Source organism: Oncorhynchus kisutch, linkage group LG23 (genome assembly GCF_002021735.2).
Source record: "Oncorhynchus kisutch isolate 150728-3 linkage group LG23, Okis_V2, whole genome shotgun sequence".
Taxonomy (NCBI): domain Eukaryota; kingdom Metazoa; phylum Chordata; class Actinopteri; order Salmoniformes; family Salmonidae; genus Oncorhynchus; species Oncorhynchus kisutch.
The window spans coordinates 9,880,601-9,902,547 of NC_034196.2; the positions used below are offsets into that span (position 1 = coordinate 9,880,601).

At 42.2% G+C, this 21,947-nt stretch overlaps 2 protein-coding genes across 7 annotated transcripts in view; one reads left to right on the forward strand and one right to left on the reverse strand.

Moving 5' to 3' along the window:
• Nucleotides 1–2,315: 2,315 nt before the first annotated feature.
• LOC109868321 (dematin) lies at nt 2,316–11,546 on the forward strand. The gene is made up of 16 exons (XM_031803069.1): nt 2,316–2,497; nt 5,801–5,846; nt 5,937–6,014; nt 6,274–6,345; nt 6,615–6,695; nt 6,793–6,837; nt 7,023–7,119; nt 7,199–7,243; nt 7,340–7,474; nt 7,611–7,714; nt 8,137–8,257; nt 8,335–8,375; nt 8,459–8,504; nt 9,004–9,071; nt 9,208–9,288; nt 10,770–11,546. The coding sequence occupies exons 2-16, from the start codon at nt 5,838–5,840 to the stop codon at nt 10,881–10,883; spliced, it is 1,137 nt and encodes a 378-aa protein (XP_031658929.1). The 5' UTR covers nt 2,316–2,497; nt 5,801–5,837; the 3' UTR covers nt 10,884–11,546.
• An 82-nt stretch (nt 11,547–11,628) lies between these two features.
• The window catches only part of LOC109868320 (serine/threonine-protein phosphatase 2B catalytic subunit gamma isoform), a 31,383-nt gene continuing 21,064 nt past the window's right edge, over nt 11,629–21,947 (reverse strand). For 2 of the 6 annotated variants that reach the window (XM_031803065.1, XM_031803068.1), the window contains 4 exons: nt 18,802–18,886; nt 17,434–17,531; nt 15,541–15,567; nt 11,629–13,166 (listed from right to left, as the gene is read on the reverse strand). In XM_031803065.1, coding sequence (XP_031658925.1) covers nt 13,009–13,166; nt 15,541–15,567; nt 17,434–17,531; nt 18,802–18,886 — 368 coding nt within the window. In that variant the 3' untranslated portion in view covers nt 11,629–13,008. Of the gene's footprint in view, nt 13,176–15,540; nt 15,568–17,433; nt 17,532–18,801; nt 18,887–21,947 lie in introns of all 6 variants that reach the window. The other 4 variants (XM_020457787.2, XM_031803067.1, XM_020457788.2 and 1 more) reach the window with 2 other exon arrangements.

Here is a 21,947-nt window from a genome sequence, read left to right on the forward strand (position 1 = left end):
AAGTCCAGGATCCAGTCCTAAGCTTGGTGACGAGGTTGGAGGAGACAATGGTGTTGAACGCTGAGCTGTAGTCAATGAAGAGCATTTTCACATAGGTATTCCTCTTTTCTAGGTGGTTGAGGGCAGTGCAATTGAGATTACGTCATCTAGTGATCTGTTAGGGTGGTATGTACATTTGAATGGGCCTAGGGTGTCTGGGATAATGGAGTTGATGTGTGCCATAACCAGCCTCTCAAAGCACTTCATGATTACAAATGTGAGTGCTATGGGGTGATAGTTATTGTGGTATGAAGTCTTAGATTTCTTGGGAATAGGAATTTTATGTTTTACATTTTAGTAATTTAGTAGACACTCTTATCCAGAGTGACTTACAGTAGTGAGTGCATACATTTGTAATATTTTTTCGTACTGGGAAAATCCATAGACAGAGCTATGGATGCAGTAACAATATGTGTTTTTCCCCCTGCCATGTACACCCCTAAATATTTAACATGATCTTTCACTGGAATATTCTCAATAGATTGGTCATTTGAATTATGCAGGGACAATACTTCACATTTACTGCATTTAAGTTTGAAAATGTATGCACTCATGTAAGTCGCTTTGGATAAAAACGTCTGATAAATGACTAAAATGTAAATGTACGTTACGTTCCAGACCAGAAGCTGAAGAGAATGATTTGATATTGTTAAGTACAATAGATGACAGCTTTACACACTCTTGGCATTCTTCAACCAGCATCATGAGGAATGATAGTCCTACTAATCGCAAACCAGATGGGATGGCTTATGCTACAGAATGCGGTGGTAGCCATGCTGGTTAAGTGTGCCTTGAATTATAAATAAATCACTGATAGCGTGACCAGAAAAGCAACCCACATCATCACACCCCCTCCTCCATGCTTCATGGTGGGAACCACACATGCAGAGATCCTCCGTTCACCTACTCTGTGTCTCACAAAGACACGGCGATTGGAACCAAAAATCTCAAATTTGGACTCATCAGGCCAAAGGACAGATTTCCACAGGTCTAATGTCCATTGCTCGTGTTTATTTGCCCAAGCAAGTCTCTTCATCTTATTGGTGTCCTTTAGTTGTGGCTTCATGGTTCTCACCCCCTTCCACAGTAATTATGACAACTTCCAGAGGACGTCCTCCAACCTATCAGAGCTCATGCAGCATGAACTGAACATGAATGAACATGTTGTCCACCCAATCAAAATATCAGAGAATGAACACTGAACGCATAATCTACAGCTAGCTAGCACTGCAGTGCATAAAATGTGATGAGTCATGACTCAGAAAGAGAAAGACAATAGATGAACAGTTTTGAACAAATTCATTTATTCCGAAATAAAAAAAGAAGCGAGAGAAAAAGACAGCTAGCTATATTTGGTTGTATTTAAAAAAAAAAACTTTTACTTTGATTTGGCTAAATAATCTGGCTGTAGACTGTAATGCGTAATTGTAGCTAATGGGTTTACTGACGCGTTAGTTCCAGTAGCTATGTTGACTATGACTTGACAATGATGTAGGCTGTGTGTAGTGGTTATAATGGTCATGATATGAAGGCTTGGCTTGGAAAGGTTTTTTCGGCTGGTCACAGTCAAGCGAAGGGAAAAGGTGAGAGGAGGAGATCTCGTAGATAGTTGCGAGAAGGAATTATATATACAACGAGCAACGTGATGACACTGTTTTTATGTGGCTGCTGTGAACGTGAACTGTGTTTGTGTGTGATAAGGGGTGTATTCATTCTGCCGATTCTGTTGAAAACAAATGCTTCAACGGAAGCAAACGAAACGAAACTGAGATAAAAAAATACCTGAATTTGTCCAATAGAAATGTACATTTGCAACTGTTGAACTAATGATTACTGTCTGGATCAGCTAGATGCAGGCAAGAGTGTGCAAGGTGGTATTGAATGTGTCACTGTCTGTCACCTTAGGTACTCAAAATCCTCTATGTAGTAAACTTACATTCATAGGCTAGGTTGTAGAAACCTCATGATGGGCACAGGGGAAATTTGAGTATCATGTAGTAGACTAAACCTGTTGATGTTGCATTGAGCTGGGTTAATGGAATATGAATGACAGTCATCCAATATGCTGTAATAGAAGGCCATGCTCATAATAGAAGGCCATGCTCATAAAAAAAATGAATTATCCTCCCTCATCTGAAATGGCACTAACCGCCACTGGTTGGATGGGGATGATGGAAGACTAGAGAATAGAAGAAGAGAAGAGAGGAGGAAGCTACTAGATTGAGATGCAGCCCAGGGGCAGTCTCTTTGCAGCCCAAGCCCCGTTTTAATACACGCACTCACGCACGCGTACATCCTCCCTTCCTCCACTGTCCTCCGTGTCTAGGAGCGCCGTTAAACCGAAAGCCTCTCGCCCATGGCACGCGACTGATGGGATTCTGGCATGCTTGATCTGTTCCCATCATTATAGTTCGTGTTATTTTGTTGATGACGGCGGATCGATCGGTTTGATTGGCAGGTAAAATCGGATTATTTGATTTAATTTTATTATTAGGCACGTTTATTAAAAACATTGCATTTGAAAATCAACTAGGGCTATTGGCCCGAGGGCGTCCGGGAAGGATAAATAATGACCTATATCCTATTATCACAGGGGCTGATAAGCACATTTCATGTAAATAATTCAAGCATATTGTTTTGCTACGGGCAGCTCTTTGTCTCATTCCCCCTCGTGCGCATTTATCGACGGAAAGCCGTATGACGTGATTATTATAGTCTTATTGGATAGAGAGCCTATAATATGATAGGCTTACATGATATATTACTAATAGGCAGCTATAACCTAAATGAGCCTATGTTCATCTGGTGCGTTGAACATGCTTATCTATTTTGAGGCTATATTGTTATACATCTTTATCATTGCAAATATGACTCCTTGAAAGCGACTCCAAACTGTATCTTTAATCAGACAAGGGCACCAGCCAGCCCACTCGGTGATGTTGCATGCTGCGCATGTTTACGCGGCCCCTCTATTGCGAGCCGTACACGCGTTCAAACCAGGCCAGCCATCTGACTGTGCTTAATTAGACCTTGTGTGTGTGTGAGAGTTTACTGTTAATTTCTGATTGCTTATTTCACTTTTGTTTATGATCTATTTCACCTGCTTTGGCAATGTAAATATATTGTTCCCATGCCAATAAAGCCCATAGAATTGAGACAGAGAGAGAAAGAAAGAGAGAGAGGAGAAAGTGTGTGTGTTTTTTTGGGCAGTGGCCATGCAGGATGTGGTTCTAAAGGAAATTCCTCTGTGAGCAGGGTTGGGAACTTGAGTCTGTCCTCAAGGGCACTGTCCACAAACAAACAACCCTTAACCCCCCCCAACCCGTAAGCACTTATGTAGATCTGAACAGATTGGATAGGTATAAGCAATGCCTATAAGATGGCAAGGTGGAGCTATTAGCTCTTCTATTACCCTATAGACTAGACCCCATCTATATTTTACTGTGGCGTCTGCGGCCTGCCTGCTCCCTATAGATCTCCTAAGCCAGATCCACTCTCAGAGCAACAGATCCCAGGCCAGATCCCAATAGATCAATATTAATCTGCTAACACAGTTGGCAGAGAGCTCAGAGATGCCCCACACTGCTGTCTACACACTGTACCAATGTGTGTGTGTGTGTGTGTGTGTGTGTGTGTCTGTGTGAGAAAGGCGGAAGGAGGGACTGGGAGAGAAAGAGGGGAAGACAGAAAGGGAGAGGGACATAGAAAGCCAGAGGGAGAGAGGAAGCAAAAGAGAGGAGGCCTCTCCAAAGTGATGATCCCCAGTGTGGGGAGTGTAACCGTGGTGATGGCTGGCTGGGCGTCGGCCTGACTGGCAGGACTGATAAACAGTTCAGTTAGAGAGAGAGCGGGAGGAGGCAGGAGAGGGGGAGGGGGAAGGATGGAGGTGGGTGCCTGAATCTTTAAGGAATGGTTTTAAAAAATCTGACAAACAAGTGCACTTCAGAGAGAAGGTGAGGCAAACCAGAACCTAGCCAGGGAGAGGGGAAATGGAGAGAAAGGGGAGTAAAGAGATCGATGGGAAAGGAGGGTATAAGAGTATGAATAGATCCTTCAGCAGAGGAATTCATCCCTCTACCCCCACTCTCCTCCTTCACTCACTCTCCCTCTCTCTCTCAACATTTCTCTCTTTCTTTAACCCCTAGAGCCAATGTCCGATCCACAGTGCAAATCTAATTAGCAAAATACAAAATCCGTTGGTTTAAATTAGAGATATCTATTTCATCCGCCGATGTCGCCCTTCCGTATCTGCGGTGAAAGGTGGCAGAGCTACAGCGGTGTTTTTCAGACCACGAGACATCCCGAAAATTGGTCTTATCACGAAAACGTCTGTAGCGGCCGAACGGTTTGGCCTACCAAATATTATGACCCCGTCTAATGGAGTCTCTCACGAAGTTGTACATGTTGGTTGTTTTGCTCTAGGACAAACACAAGCCTCACAAGTCTCATCTGAAGATACCCCGGTACAAGTTGAAAAAATGAATGGAATATATATGGAAGTAGTTTATTGCTTAGAATAAAGGGTTAAAAAGGTGTAAAAAAATATATGTTGTTTCCTGATCTTTCTTTTTTCTCTCAGATATAGGACAGACACTTCACAACAAACTTCCTTTACATTTTTTTTCTAGACTATCTGTTGTTCCATGTAGTGAATCTGTTATTCAATAGGTTTCGATGGGCTAATAGCAGTAAGGCCAAATTCAATGTTTCATCAAATATTTTTATATATATTTTTTTATACATTAAGGGGTCTTAAAATAAAAAATCACATAGCTAAATGATCTTAAAATAATTCCATATGTTAACTTAGCATGCCAAGGGGGTCATCATGCACAAACAAAAATTGACAGCAAAATATTTGTATAAAAAAACATAAAATAATTGATCTTTCGTCTCTATGTGTTTCATAATTTTACTTCAATTTGCAGGAGGCTGAATGTATCTCATCGTAGAAAGCATCTGAGCGAGCGAAACATCGCTGTCTCTGTATGTGTAGGCGATTCTATCTGAGTATGACATTGTTGCTGTCGGTAGCATTGAATGCAAGGGAAGTCAGCGAGCATTTGGCCTCCCTTAGTAAAAAAAAGTATAAAATAACAGCTAATCAGCGTTGAGCTAAACTGAATGAGCTCAACTGTGAATGGTCATGGCGCACCAAAAAAAAAGTGTCAAGGGAAGCCATTTTGGATTTGGCGTCACTCCAATCACATTACATCAAGAGCAATACGTCATTGACAGAAACAACTTGAATTGTTGCATCTCATTGTGCTTTGTGGACAGAAGTTGTTCTCCTGTTTTGTGATGAAACAAAGGTGTGGTTGAATTTATTCCACGGTGTCTTCTTATTGTCTCGGCCTTAGGCCTATGTATCACGGTCGATAGGCATATGAACTAACAGGTTATAGAGCAAACAACGCAATTATCACAACACATAGATTGTAATATGGCTTTTTGTTTTCTGGCTAGACTTCCCCAGTGATTTTACCCACGCACCGCCACTGAAGAGAATCTTTGTTTTCATCACATACAGCCAGAGGGTGTGTGTGTCACACTATGTCGAGTGACTATTGAGGGCAGTGGTTTTGGGCTGTGTGTGTGTGAGACAGTGTGAGTGGGATGTTGTTGTGAGGAGCTTGTGGATGCAGTTCACAGTGGCAACAATATCCTCCATCAGAAAGAAGGGCTTTATGAATCTTGATCCTTATCTACATCTCTGAGTTGTTCCGCTCTTCCTAACCTCCCTCTATTTTCTCTCTCAAAGCCATCTGGTTTAAACCACAGGAGAGATTTTCACCATCATGCAGAAGGTAACACACACACACACACACACACACATATGTCTTCCTCTGTGTAGGTGGAGGGAGGGGTTAGGTATGATTTATAATGTCTGTGTGTAGGTGGAGGGACGGCCAGCTCCGGGCAGCATATCCTCCTCCTTGCGGGGTCCAAGTGCTCCTGGCTCACCCAGCATCATGGTAAGAGAGAGAGAGAGAGAGAGACACACACACACACACACACACACACACACACACACACACACACACACACACACACACACACACACACACACACACACACACACACACACACACACACACACACACACACACACACACACACACACACACACACACACACACACACACACACACACACACACACACACACACACACACACACACACACACACACACACACATATAACCAACACACACTTTCTTGCTCTTCCTCCAGGCCCGTGTGAATGACGAAGTGGTGGAGTACAGGGATCTTGCTGCTCTGCCCAGAGATAAAAGTATTCTACAGGTAGGGTCTGTGTGTATGTGCATGGTGTCTGTGGGGGGTATGTGTGTGTGTGCATGGTGTCTGTGGGGGGTATGTGTGTGTGTGCATGGTTTCTGTGGGGGGTATGTGTGTGTGTGTGCATGGTTTTTGTGGGGGGTATGTGTGTGTGTGCATGGTTTCTGTGGGGGGTATGTGTGTGTGTGCATGGTTTTTGTGGGGGGTATGTGTGTGTGGTTTATTGTTGCATGTCTACGTGCGTGTTTGTGATTCAACGCTGTGCTATTCTGTAGGTGGAGAGACCAGATTTGATGACCTACCAACCCCACCTCACCTTCTCACCGCTAGATGCGCCGCGTACGCCCCGTAGAGAGGTACACACACACTTCGTGTTAGAGTAAGTAACTCATAACGGCTGTATAAAAAGGGGGGAGAGTGGGATGTGACTGTGTTCTCCTCTTCCTTCTCCAGAGATCCCTCTCTCCTTCCTCCATCTCTCCTCCTCCCTCTCCTGAGGTAAGACACTTCTGTGACCCTCTCTCCCTCTCCTTCTCTCCCCTTTTTCTCTCCCCCTTTCTTCCTCCCTTTATTTCTCTGTGTTGGGTGGGTCTTTTTTTAAATCCAGTTACCCAGCAGTAGTAACTCTCTCTCTCTTTCCGTATCTCTTTCTCTCTCTTCTCTCTCTCTCTTCTCTCTCTCAGCTGAAGGAGTATAGAGAGGGGGGAGGGTCTCCAGGAGGCTCCACATTGCAGCTCCGAAAGACAGCCACCCCTGTACAGCAACACTTCCACACGCCAGGTACACACAAACAACACACACACTTGCACACACAAACACACACACACATCTACTTTTCTAATTCTGTGCTTTATTTTAGATAATGGTGCCAACATCTACAAGAAGCTGCCAAATTTTAAACAGGGTACAGTATATTTGTTTGAGTTTGTGTGTGTATGATAATTCTAAGAGTGTGTGTGTGTGTCTTTGCGTGTCTAATTCTTTCTCTGCCTGTCTGTAGAGGTCAGCAAGCAGCACGTGATGGCCAGCATCATCCAGTCGTCTATGTTCCCAGCAGCTCAAAAACCAGACCCCAACCTGCCCTCAAAGATAGAGACAGAGTACTGGCCTTGTCCTCCTTCACTGGCTACTATGGGTAACTAACGCACGCACGCACGCACGCACGCACGCACACGCACACACACACACACACACACATACACACACACACACACACGTGATTGGAGAGGTACTGGTAGTGTGTGGTCTAATCTCTCCTGTTGTTGCCACAGAGATTGAGTGGAGGAGGAAGAAGGAGGAAGAGGAAGAGGGGAAGGATGAATTTGAAGACCTGACTGATGACGCCAAGACACTGCAGGAGCAGGAGCTCCACAAGGTAACCCATCCCACGGAGACCGTCTTATAAGTGCTTTCATAACGCCTTTTCAGCTATGTATAATGCATTATAATGCAAAACATATTATCATAGGAAGTGTAACCGTCTTCACTAGTCAATATGTATTGATTGATAGTGTGTATGTCTGCATGCACGTGTTTGCGTGTGCGTGTGTGTGTGTGTGTGTGTGTGTGTGTGTATGTGTGTGTGTGTGTGTGTGTGTGTGTGTGTGTGTGTGTGTGTGTGTGTGTGTGTGTGTGTGTGTGTGTGTGTGTGTGTGTGTGTGTGTGTGTGTGTGTGTGTGTGTGTGTGTGTGTGTGTGTGTGTGTGTGTGTGTGTGTGTGTGTGTGTGTGTGTGTGTGTGTGTGTGTGTGTGTGTGTGTGTGTGTGTGTGCGCGCGTGCGCGTGCGTGGGTGTGCCAGATCAAGTCTAACCTGGGCAGGCTGATCCTGAAGGAGGAGAAGGAGGAGAAGGAGAAGGCTCTACTTGGCATTGGACGCAGGAAGACTCAGTCACTGCCAGACAGAACGCACATGCACACCAGTAAGTTACAGTCCAGTGTGTGTGTGTGCGTGCGTGTGTAAGAACCTGATTCTGATTGGTTGCTCTGATTACTACAGGTTCCTCCTTGAAGTCCTCCTCCCGCTCAGGTCTGACCAGGGTGAGTGTGTGTGTGCGTGCGTTGCAGTAGGTGTATGTGTGTGTGTTTGTGGTTGATAACTTACGCGTGTTACCTCTATGCAGATGCAGTCAGCAGAGTTCGCTATAGAGGGGGATCAGGGCAGAGCAGGTAGGCTATTAGCATGTGTTACAAAAGCACATATATATTATATTATATTTAAGTCTATATTTATGTATGAATATAACTATTTCACTCTCCTTTTTCTTGTCTCTCCCTGTCGTGTTGTGCAACTGAAGAGGTAAGAGGTTAGGCCGAGATTCATTTTGATATGCGCTAGATCTGCGTAATAGCATGCTTGACCTTTAAAGGCAATTTCTAATTGGACCGATGTCTTCATTGTCTACAAGCACGATCCGATTGAATCCCGGACGTGTTTTCAAAGCGACTCTTCCCTCTGCTCAAGTCATGTCTATCTACCTATAGTGCATTTTGGATTTCACTAACTCTGTGTGTGTGTGTGTGTGTGTGTGTGTGTGTGTGTGTGTGTGTGTGTGTGTGTGTGTGTGTGTGTGTGTGTGTGTGTGTGTGTGTGTGTGTGTGTGTGTGTGTGTGTGTGTGTGTGTGTGTGTGTGTGTGTGTGTGTGTGTGTGTGTGTGTGTGTGTGTATAGAATGGAGAGGCACCGCGGGAAAGGATGGACAGAGGAAACTCACTGCCAAGTATGCTGGAACAGACGGTGAGCACTAACACCCACTATGCACACAGACAAAACCCCACTAAAATCACAGTGAAATTTCTTTAAGATACAAAATTATTTTCCATAAAAATTAAAATAAAAAAAAGACCCAGCCAACACTGTGTTTTCTCCTCAGATCTACCCATATGAAATGCTCATAGTCACCCATAGAGGGCGCTGCAAGCTTCCGCCGGGCGTGGACCGTACCAGGCTGGAGGTTTGTGTGTGCATGTACAGTCGAAGTCGGAAGTTTACATACAATTAGGTTGGAGTCATTAAAACTTGTTTTTCAACCCCTCCACAAATTCCTTGTTAACAAACTATAGTTTTGGCAAGTCGGTTAGGATATCTACTTTGTGCATGACACAAGTAATTTTTCCAACAATTGTTTACAGACAGATTATACACTAGGTTGACATGGCTTTAGAAGCTAATTGACATAATTTGAGTCAATTGGAGGTATACCTGTGGATGTATTTCAAGGCCTATCTTCAAACTCAGTGCCTCGTTGCTTGACATCATGGGAAAATCAAAAGAAATCAGCCAAGACCTCAGCAAAAAATTGTAGACCTCCACAAGTCTGGTTCATCCTTGGGGGGCAATTTCCAAATGCCTGAAGGTACCACGTTCATCTGTACAAACAATAGTACGCAAGTATAAACACCATAGGACCACGCAGCTGTCATACCACTCAGGAAGTAGACACGTTCTGTCTCCTAGGGATGAACATACTTTGGTGCGAAAAGTGCAAATCAATCCCAGAACAACAGCAAAGGACCTTTTGAAGATGCTGGAGGAAACAGGTACAAAAATATCTATATCCACAGTAAAACGAGTCCTATATCGACATAATCTGAAAGGCCACTCAGCAAGGAAGAAGCCACTGCTCCAAAACTGCCATAAAAAAAGCCAGACTACAGTTTGCAACTGCACATGGGGACAAAGATCGTACTTTTTGGAGAAATGTTCTCTGGTCTGATGAAACAAAATAGAACTGTTTGGCCATAATGATTAATGACCATCGTTATGTTTGGAGGAAAAAGGGGGAGGCTTGCAAGCCGAAGAATACCATCCCAACTATGAAGACCGGGGATGGCAGCATCATGTTGTGGGGGTGCTTTGCTGCAGGAGGGACTGCTGCACTTCGCAAAATAGATGGCATCATGAGGGAGGAAAATGTTGTGGATATATTGAAGCAACATCTTAAGACATCAGTCAGGAAGTTAAAGCTTGGTCACAAATGGGTCTTCCAAATTGGCAATGACCCCAAGCATACTTCCAAAGTTGTGGCAAAATGGCAACAAAGTCAAGGTATTGGAGTGGCCATCACAAAGCCCTGACCTCAATCCTATAAAAGATTTGTGGGCAGAACTGAAAAAGCGTGTGTGAACAAGGAGGCCTTACCACCAGCTCTGTCAGGAGGAATGGGCCAGAATTCACCCAACTGAAAAAAATCATTCTCTCTACTATTATTCTGACATTTCACATTCTTAAAATAAAGTGGTGATCCTAACTGACCCAAGACAGGGAATTCTTACTAGGATTTAATGTCAGGAATTGTCAAAAACTGAGTTTAAATGTATTTGGCTTAGGTGTATGTAAACTTCCGACTTCAACTGTACGTATGTCATATGTGTGTTACTACTGAAATGTGTTAGTTTGTGTGTGTTACTAAGTGTTTGTGTGTTCTCTCCTCAGAGACACCTTTCTCCTGAGGACTTTGAGCGTCTGTTCGGAATGCCCATTGCTGAGTTCGACCGCCTGTCGCTATGGAAACGAAATAATCTGAAGAAAAACGTTCAACTTTTCTAGCAGGAAGTGACCTTATCCGTCAGACAGGAAACAGGAACCGCTGCACTGCCTAACGAAGAATACCACACAACACCAAACTATCACTCCCTAACTATCCATATCACATACTAACTTATCCTATATCATATCGTACACATATTCTTCTATCTGTATGTTCCTTCGTATCCTTTAGTCACCACTAGCTTTACTATAGAGCATCAGTATAGAGACAAGCCTGACCCTAACCAACCCTATCATTTGCAATGAGAATCTCCTAGTATCTACTGCCTCCCTACCCCCATACACAGACGCAACACACACAATACATATTATGGCTTTTAATACACTCAGAAACTGGAAATATTATTTTCATGATAAATCCATGTACATTATCAGAGATCTTGTAAATGTGGTTAATGATTGATCGATTGGGATCTTTGTCTTCTGTAACGTATTAGTTCTTAATTCATGTTAATGTGTTACCCAAGATTGAGGTTGACCAAGAGAGATTATATCTCTTAGTCTCGCAAAACAGTAGAGCAATCTTTTTTCCCTGTGGAACATCAGAAATGACTAACATTCCAATCCCACATCGAACCAAGGACCAGACCCATAACCCCTACCTCCCAACCCTACAGTGTATATGCAGAGTTTAGAAAATGAATAAAATATGAATAAAATAAAGCTGTGTTTATTTTTTTTGTAGAATGCTAAATGTATAAAAGAAAAACTTGTTCTCAACAAATTCTACAAGTTAACAAAATAGTTCCTTTTCAGTTTTTATTGAATGGAGTGATACATCTACAGAAATCAGAGGCCTCGCAGTACAAGTACTTGACAAAAAAAAAACATATATTTTTTTTATTCAGCTATTAAGAAAAACCTTGATTAAACAATCTCTGTACATTCTGTGAGATATGTTGAGGAGCTGGAACAGAAGTCAGAAACAAAATGAGGCCCCTGCCCCCCTCTCCCACCCCCTTACATACAGTACACCTCCACAACACCATTTTCTATTAACGCCCCCCTCCCCCACAACCAAAAACCCACACTCCAAACAGCCACTCGTCGTCTCGCCGACTCACCTCCACTTAGTCATCATCCACCTACTCCCATCCTCTCCACACACAAACCTTTCACTCATAAATCTTGCTCTCTCTCTCTCACACACACACACATACACAATCTTCAACTCCTCCACTGGTAACCAACTGACATCTTCGCAAAGAGACAACTCATCTTTACTTCACCCCCCCCTGGCTGATCTAGGTATAACGCCTAATTCTACTTTTCGTAAAAATAAAAAAAATAATAAAAACAAAGTCAAAATCACATTGAGAGAAGGGAACATTTATAATGTACATATATAATATAAATGTCAATACTCTGTCACACTATCATTGGCATAAGAAAGGATGGATTTAATGCAATGGAGGTTCCAATCGATTATTCTTTTTTACTTGCTTGCTCTTTTTGGGTGGGACACAAACAGACACAGCAAATGTACTTTAAACTTTATCTTAGGCACCATAGCGTAGGTACTTCATATTTTAGGTACCATAGCTGAGATACTTTATATCTTAGATGAGTAAAGACCTTTATATGAGTTACAGCACAGGTTTTCCTTTGCCAAGCACACAAAGTAGTAACAGATAAAAATGTGTTCTGAATATTATCCCAAATATCAACTCAAAATTACAAAATGGATTTGCCTTTTATTTAATACGGCAGTGAAGCCCCAGCCTAGGGCCAGTCTACATAGAAATGTACATTGTATATTGAATCGTTATGTATCATTTATAGAAATGTACACTGTAGATTTAATCATCATGTGTCATTTGTTCAGATCCACTTTTAAACTGATGACATTAGATTCATTCTAGATGAAATAAATAAACATGATGTTGGACTGATTCTCTGGAGGCCAAGTAAGAAAGACCCATCCTACTGCCCCGCACAGAGAGAAGAGGGGGAGAGAAGGAGAGGGAGAAAAGAGAGGAGAGAAAGAAGAGGAGACGAAGAGGAGAAGAAGAGGGAAGGGGAGACAGTGAAAAAAAAAGAGAGGACAGCAGAGAGGGAGAAAGGCACAAGAGAAAAAGGGAGAAGAGGGAAAAACAGAGGGAGAAAGTGAGGGAGGGCCAGGTGTCTAGGCCTGTGTGTTGGTCCCGTTCTTGTCGGGTGGGGCGCTGGCTGTTAGGTTGTTGGAAGGGGGAGGAGCATCTTGGCGGGGGGGCATCCTCTCATTGACCCTGTCCAGACCTCGGGCCTCCTCAAAGGACTGGATCTTATGCTGCGGGTTGAACCCTTGGATGGCTGGAGGAGAGATGTAGAGTTTAGCATCAGTGCAGGAACCCAACACACACCACAGTTGCAGGGTATAAAGAGGGTAAGGGGGATACAACTCTAGGTTGGGATGATGCTGAGTACGGGAGTTATATGGGTAAAGAGAAAGGATAAGGTACTAGGTAGTGGTCATATGTATAGTCTAATATGGTAATGTTAGGTTGCTAATACATGATAAACTAGTATAGTTTAATATGGTAATTTAGTCACTAATACATGGTAAACTAGTAGTCTAATATGGTAATGTTTAGTCGCTAATACATGGTAAAGTAGTATAGTCTAATATGGTAATATTTAGTCGCTAATACATGGTAAAGTAGTATAGTCTAACTTAGTAATGTTTAGTCACCAATACATGGTAAACTAGTCTAATATGGTCATGCTTAGTCTCTAATACATGGTAAACTAGTTTAATATGGTAATGTTTAGTTGCTAATACATGGTAAAGTAGTATAGTCTAATATGGTAATGTTTAGTCGCCAAAACATGGCAAACTAGTCTAACGTGGTAATGTTTAGTCGCTAATACATGGTAAACTAGTATAGTCTAATAGGGTAATGTTTAGTCACTAATACATGGTAAAGTAGTTTAATATGGTAATGTTTAGTCACTAATACATGGTAAAGTAGTTTAATATGGTAATGTTTAGTCACTAATACATGGTAAAGTAGTTTAATATGGTAATGTTTAGTCACTAATACATGGTAAGTAGTTTAATATGGTAATGTTTAGTCACTAATACATGGTAAAGTAGTTTAATATGGTAATGTTTAGTCACTAATACATGGTAATGTTTAGTCGCCAATACATGGTAAAGTAGTTTAATATGGTAATGTTTAGTCACTAATACATGGTAAAGTAGTTTAATATGGTAATGTTTAGTCGCTAATACATGGTAAAGTAGTCTGATATTTTATTCAAATGGCACTCCCCAATCTGAGCTCTTTGTTGCAGGTGCATGGTAACATGAGAAAAAAGAAGAAACCGGCACACTGCTCTTGCTAGTATCACTGTGATACTAGAAAGAGCAGTGTGTGGGTTTCTTCTTTTTTTCTCAGACGAGAGAGGTTTAGTTGTTAGACTTGGTGGTTAGAGGTAAGACACTTACTTCAAGAACATCAAGGCAGCATGGGCAAACAAACGAGAGTGATTTGAGACCAGGTGGAAGAGAAAAAGAGGGAGTGCAGGGGAGAGAAAGAAGGAGTGGAGGGGAGCAATCTGGCATAAACAGTCTGATACTTTAAGGTCAATAGCCTGATATTTTGTGTTGCTAGTTAAGCTAACAAAAAAAAATTGAAACACTGTTTACATGGTGGTTATGTAGATCAATACTGACTAATGGGCAACATTTTGTCCACAAAACTGCAGTTAACCCTGTTAAAAAAATACCTTAAACCCCCTAAGGTTGATGTCCGTGCCCCCGGGGAAATCAAATTAGCATAATAAATAAGCTAGAGACATTAAATGTTTTTTTGTTTTTTAAATGGATGCAACTCAATCCACCGCATCTGCCTATGTCGCACCTGAGGTGAAAGGTGACAGAGCTAGAGCAGTGTTTGTCAGACCATGAGACATCCCGAAAATTGGTCTTCTCAAAAAATCCTCTGTAGCGTCCGAATGGCCTACAAACTATTATGGAAAGATGAGACTCTCACAATGGCGTTCTCCATTTTGCTCTACGACCCCCACAAGTGTCAGACTCGGCTGAAGTTGGTACAGCTGATCTGCCAACTTCTGTCTGTAAGGTCCGAACCGTTTGGTCGACAAACTAATATGACCCCTCTGTGCAAAGATAACTCTCACAAACATGTACATGTCGGTTGTTTTGCCCGGGGATGCCCACTGGCCTCACAAGATTCGTCTGTAGGTCCCCGGTACCAGTTGACAAAAATGAATGGAAGTACAGCATATATAGAGACTAATTAATGCCAAAAATATGGGATTAAATACATGTAAACATAAAAAATAAAAACACTTCCTGATCTTTCTAATATCGCTCCGATATAGGGGAGACACTTCAAAACCAACTTGATCTTTTTTTGGGAACTATCTGTTATTCAATGTTTTTGTATGGGCTAATAGCAGTAAGGCCCAAAATAATAATTAATAAAAAAACATTGAAACATTGAACATTGACCCCTTCAAGGAGTCTTAAAATTTCAAATCACTTAACCAATTCCATATATCTTAGTAGAACCCCCCCCCTTAGTCTCTGATGGGTTGAAGGTAGAGTTGGTAATATGTACATAAACAACAATAAGCTCAAACTTTGAGGAGGGAGGAGGGGAGAGAGAGAAAGAGAGAGAGAAAGAGAGATGACAAATGACTTGCGTACCTCGTGCCTCTTCTGCCTCTACGGTAGCTGTGTAAGCGTGAGTAGTAGAGCCATGCCCAAAACATACAGAGAGAGAGTGTTAACATTACCAACAGAACCAGATCAGTGAGTAATCAATGCATTCAGAGAGTGTTAAACATCATATATAGTCAGTGAATTATGTTTTCAATGCATTCAGTGTTAAACAATCTATAGTGAGTTACACTACATGGTCAAAAGTACGTGGACACACGTTAAAATGAGTAGATTCGGCTATTTCAGGCACACCCCTTGCTGACAGGTGTATAAAATCGAGCACACAGCTATGCAATCCCCATAGACAAACATTGGCAGTAGAATGGCCCGTACTGAAGAGCTTAGTGACTTTCAACATGGCACCGTCATAGGATGCCAACTTTCCAACAAGTCAGTTTGTCAAATTTGTGCCCTAGTCAACTGTAAGTGCTGTTATTGTGAAGTGGAAACGTCTAGGAGCAACAACAGCTCAGACGCAAAGTGGTAGGTGACACAAACGCACAGAACGGGACCACCGAGTGCTGAAGCATGTAAAAATGGTCTTGTCCTCGGTTGAAACACTACCAAGTTCCAAACGGCCTTTGGAAGCAACATCAGCACAACAACTGTTCGTCAGGAGCTTCATGAAATGGGTTCCTTGGCCGAGCAGCTGCACACAAGCCTAAGATCACCATGCACAATGCCAAGTATCGGCTGGAGTGGTGTAAACCTTGCCGCCATTGGACTCTTGAGCAGTGAAACACGTTTTCTGGAGTGATGAATCACGCTTCACCATCTGGAAGTCCGATGGACGAATCTGGATTTAGCGGATGCCAGGAGAACGCTACCTGCCCCAATACATAGTGCCAACTGTAAAGGTTGATGGAGGAGGAATAATAGTCTGGGGCTGTTTTTCATGGTTTGGGCTAGGCCCCTTCCAGTGACAGGAAATCTCAACGCTACAGCATATGACATTCAATACGATTCAGTGCTTCCAACTTTGTGGAAGGCCCTTTCCTGTTCATCGTGACAATGCTCCCGGGCACAAAGCGAGGTCCATACAGAAATGGTTTGTCGAGATCGGTGTGGAAGAACTTGACTGGGCTGCACAGAGCCCCGACCTCAACCCCATCAAACACCTTTGGGATGAATTGGAATGCCAACAGCGAGCCAACCATAATCGCCCAATCAGTGTCCGACCTCACTAATGCTTGTGGCTGAATGGAAGAAAGTCCCCGCAGCAATGTTCCAACATCTAGTGGAAAGCCTTCCCAGAAGAGTGGAGGCTGTTATAGCAGCAAAAGGGGACCAACTCCATATAATGCCCATGATTATGGAATGAGATGTTCGATGAGCAGGTGTCCACATACTGGCCATGCAGTGTATGTTATCAATACATTTAGAGAGTGTTAAACATCTATAGTCAGTGACTATAGTCAGTCAGCCAATGATCATTCAACCACATCCCCAACCTCCCCCTGCCATCTCCCCTCTCAACCCCGACACAGGAGTACTAGGATTTACAGTGACAGTGACAGTCACACATACACCCAGTCACAGTGGTTAGTGCAGAAGGAGTGCAGGAATGTTTTTGGTTTAAGAGCTTGATCGAGGTTTAAATATCTTTTTGTCGGTTAAAAGGAGAATGTGGATTAGGGATTGGTGTGTGTGAGTGAGAGGTAGTGTGCGTTCTGGGAGAGAGAGGGAGAGAGTGATTTAGTAGTGTGGGTGTATGAGTGTGTGAGTCAGAGAGAACGAGAGAGGGGGGGGTGATGAAGATTTTGTCTGTTGGTGGGTTTGAGTGCAGGCAAAAGAGAAAGCATGATGCCATAGTAATTCAGGTTAGAGTGTATGAGTGTAGGTGTATGTTTGTGTGTAGGTTTAGGTGTGTATACGTACCGCTCTCCAGGGTCTGCCGTCCTCCAGACAGAACTCCTACAGGCAAGGCCCCAGTCGGGGTCAGCCCCTTCAGCTGTAACACACTCTCATTCTCCTCTCTGTCAACACACACAAATTCCATTTTCAAATTCAAAAGCATGGTTGTTACAAGGGAGGCACCGTAGAAAGATTGGATTGAAAGCTGAACCTAACCAAGGCCAGATATAATCTGTATGCAGGTCTTTCATCAATACTGTCTGTAATGGTGTGCCCCAGGGCTCTGTACTTGGTTCTCTCTTATTCACTATTTATATAAATAATTAAGGCAAAAATGTGCAACTTCACTTTTATGCTGATGATACTGTTATTTATTGTTGTGCCTCGTCTCTCACAAAAGCTTTCCAGAACATGCAAACGGCTTTTTATACGGTTCAACATATCTTGTGTCAATTGAAGCTCATCCTCAATACTGACAAAACTAAACTAAACTAATGGTGTTTTCTAAAGCAAGAAATAAATCTCTGAACCTTTCACCCATTACTACCTGTCAGGGCAAGGAGATTGAGACTGTAACCTCATAAATATCTTGGAATTTTAATTGATGACGGCCTCAGTTAAAATTGAAGTTGTGATTTTATTTTAGGAATAAGGCCTGTTTTTCTTTTGAAGCCAGGGGGCTAGTATCAGCTACATTCATGCCTTTACTAGACTATGGGGATATTTTATATATGAATGCTACCGCTCAGTGTTTGAGATCAATTGACACCCTTTACCATGGCACTTTGAGATTTATTTTAAACTGAAAAACCCTTATGCACCACTGCATCAGGGTTGGCTGGCCTTCTCTAGTCACTCGTAGGCTGTCACTGGTATACTTTTATTTACAAAGCCATTTTGGGTTTACTACCATTTTATTTGGCTATTTTTATTGTTCAGAAATGTGGTGGGTACTCTCTTCGTTCGCAGGACTTTATCCTGCTAACTGTTCCAAGTGTCCGAACTGAATTTAGTAAAATGGCTTTTATGTACTCTGCACCATCGTCTTGGAACGCCTTTTAAACTGGAAGAACTTGTCCCGATTGGTATTTTTAAATCACTGATGAATGATCTTGAGACGGATTCCCTGACCTGTCAATGTTTTTAATTTGCTGTTTTATGATTTTGTTATACTCTTGTGAATTCAGTTTTTTTACTAGATTACTTCATTGTTGTCTGTCTGTAATTGTGTAATGACTTGGTGCTGCCCATCTTGGCCCGGAAGCTCTTGAAAAAGAGATTTCAAATCTCAAAGAGCCCTTCCTGGTTAAATAGAAGGTAAAAATAAAATAAACCTTTACAGAGGTTGATTACGTCATCAATAAAAGCGTATAGAGACAAACACACACTTACCGGAGTACAGAAAAGACGCGGGCCATCTTCCCGATCGCTCGGATCTTATTCCTGATCACCTCCTTCCTCACAGCAGAAGTTCCAGCTGAGAGAGAGACAGAGAGTGGAATGGGGAGAGGGGGGGGGGGGGTAAGGGACTGGTGAAACTAAAACTACCCATCATAGTCACTCACATCACGACACACACTGGCAGTGTTCAAGAGCATCAAAACTCATGGGTAAATTGTGATCTATAAATATTGAGTAGTTATTTATGATGCTAGATTAGTAGATCAGTCCGTCTCGACTCCCCTTTAAAGTCGAACACGCGTGCACCCGCACACAGCTCAGCTGATACTCAGCTGGCATGTGGCATCAATAGAAGCTTTGATAAGGTATTGTGCAACAACAGATATTTAAGACTGAATAGTGTGATTTGGCCACGTTTTTTATTTATTTTTTATTTTAACTAGGCAAGTCAGTTAAGAACAAATTCTTATTTTCAATGACGGCCTAGGAACAGTGGGTTAACTGCTTGTTCAGGGGCAGAACGACCGATTTGTACCTTGCCAGATTTGAACTTGCAACCTTCCGGTTACTAGCCCAACGCTCTAACCACTAGGCTACCCTGCCGCACCAGGTTGTGGTTTGACTTGGATTCCATTTTTATGTTGTCACTGGCTTACACACAATACCCCATAATGTCAAGGTAGAATTGTTTTTCAAAATTGCTAAAATGTCTTGAGTCAATAAGTATTCAACCCCTTTGTTGTGGCAAGCCTAAATAAGTTCAAGTTACGTAATATGTTACATGGACTCACTCTGTGTGCAATAATAGTGTTTAACATGATTTTTGAATTACTACCTCATCTCTGTACCCCACACATAGAATTATCTGTAAGGTCCCTCAATCGAGCAGTGAATTTCAAACACAGATTCAACCACAAAGACCAGGGAGGTTTGCCAATGCCTTGCAAAGAAGGGCACCTATTCGTAGACGGGTAAAAATAAGAAAAAGTAGACAGTGAATATCACTTTGAGCCAGAAGTCAGTTGAAGTCAGAAGTTTACACACACTTTGGAGTCATTAAAACTTGTTTTTCAACCACTCCACACATTTCTTGTTAACGAACTGTAGTTTTGGCAAGTCGGTTAGGACATCTACTTTGTGCATGACAATAATTTTTCCAATAATTTTTTACAGACAGATTATTTCACTTATAACTCACTGTATCACAATTCCAGTGGGTCAGAAGTTTACATACACTAAGATGACTGTGACTTTAAACAGCTTGGGAAAATCAAGAAAACTATGTCATGGCTTTAGAAGCTTCTGATAGGCTAATTGGAAATCATTTGAGTCAATTGGAGGTGTACCTGTGGATGTACCTTCAAACTCAGTGCCTCTTTGCTTGACATCATGGGAAAATCAGAAGAAATCAGCCAAGAACTCTGCATTTAATATATATATTTTTTTGACCTCCACAAGTCTGGTTCATCCTTGGGAGCAATTTCCAAATGCCTGAAGGTACCACGTTCATCTGTACAAACAATAGTACGCAAGTATAAACACCATGGACCACGCAGCCGTCATATTGCTCAGGAAGGAGACAGGTTCTGTCTCCTAGAGATGAATGTACTTTGGTGTGAAAAGTACAAATCAATCCCAGAACAGCAGCAAAAGGACCTTGTGAAGATGCTGGAGGAAACAGGTACAAAAGTATCTATATCCACAGTAAAACGAGTCCTATAGCGACATAACCTGAAAGTCCGCTCAGCAAGGAAGAAGCCACTGCTCCAAAACTGCCATCAAAAAGCCAGACTACGGTTTGCAACTGCATATGGGCACAAAGATCGTACTTCTTGGAGAAATGTCCTCTGGTCTGATGAAACAAATATAGTACTACTTGGCCATAATGACCATCGTTTGTTTGGAGAAAAAAGGGGGAGGCTTGCAAGCCGAAGAACACCATCCCAACCGTGAAGCACAGGGGTGGCAGCATCATGTTGTGGGGGTGCTTTTTGGCACTTCACTTCACAAAATAGATGGCTTCATCAGGAAGGAAAATTATGTGGATATATTGAAGCAACATCTCAAGACATCAGTCAGGAAGTTAAAGCTTGGTCGCAAACGGGGCTTCCAAATGGACAATGACCCCAAGCATACATCCAAATTTGTTGCAAAATGGCTTAAGGACAACACAGTCAAGGTATTGGAGTGGCCATCACAAAGCCCTGGCCTCAATCCTATAGAAAATTTGTGGGCAGAACTGAAAAAGCGTGTGCGAGCAAGGAGGCCTAAAAACCTGACTCAGTTATACCAGCTCTGTCAGGAGGAATGGGCCAAAATTTACCCAACTTATTGTGGGAAGCTTATGGAAGTCTACCCAAAATGTTTGACCCAAGTTAAGCAATTTAAAAGGCAATGGTACCAAATACTAATTAAATGTGTTAACATCTGACACACTGGGAATGTGATGAAAGAAATAAAAGCTGAAATAAATAATTCTCAACTATTATTCTGACATTTCACATTCTTAAAATAGCGTGGTGATCCAAACTGACCTAAGACAGGGAATTTTTACAAGGATCAAATGTCAGGAATGGTCAAAAACGGAGCTTAAATGTATTTAGCTAAGGTGTATGTAAACTTCCGACTTCAACTGTAGTCACTACAAAGATACAGGCGTCCTTCCTAACTCTGTTGCCGGAGAGGAAGGAATCCGCTCAGGGATTTCACCATGAGGCCAATAGTGAATTTAAAACAGTTTACTGGCTGTGATAGGAGAAAACAGAGGATGGATCAACAACATAGTAGTTACTCCACAACACTAACCTAATTGACAGTCAAAAAAAGGAAAGGAAAGCTTGCAGCATCGTTTACAACAAGGCACTAAAGTAATACTGCAAAAAATGTGTCAAAGCATTAGACTTTTTGTCCTGAATACAAAGTGTAATTTTAGCGGCAAATCCAAAACACATTACTGAGTACCACGCTCCATATTTTCAAGCATAGTGGTGGCTGCATCATGTTGGGTATGCTTGTAATCGTTAAGGACTGGGGAGTTTGAGGATAAAAAAAAAATTAACACAATGTAGCTAAGCACAGATTCAGCTGGCATTACACAAATAACACTGTAGTTCTGTTGTCATAACTTTCATAGATAC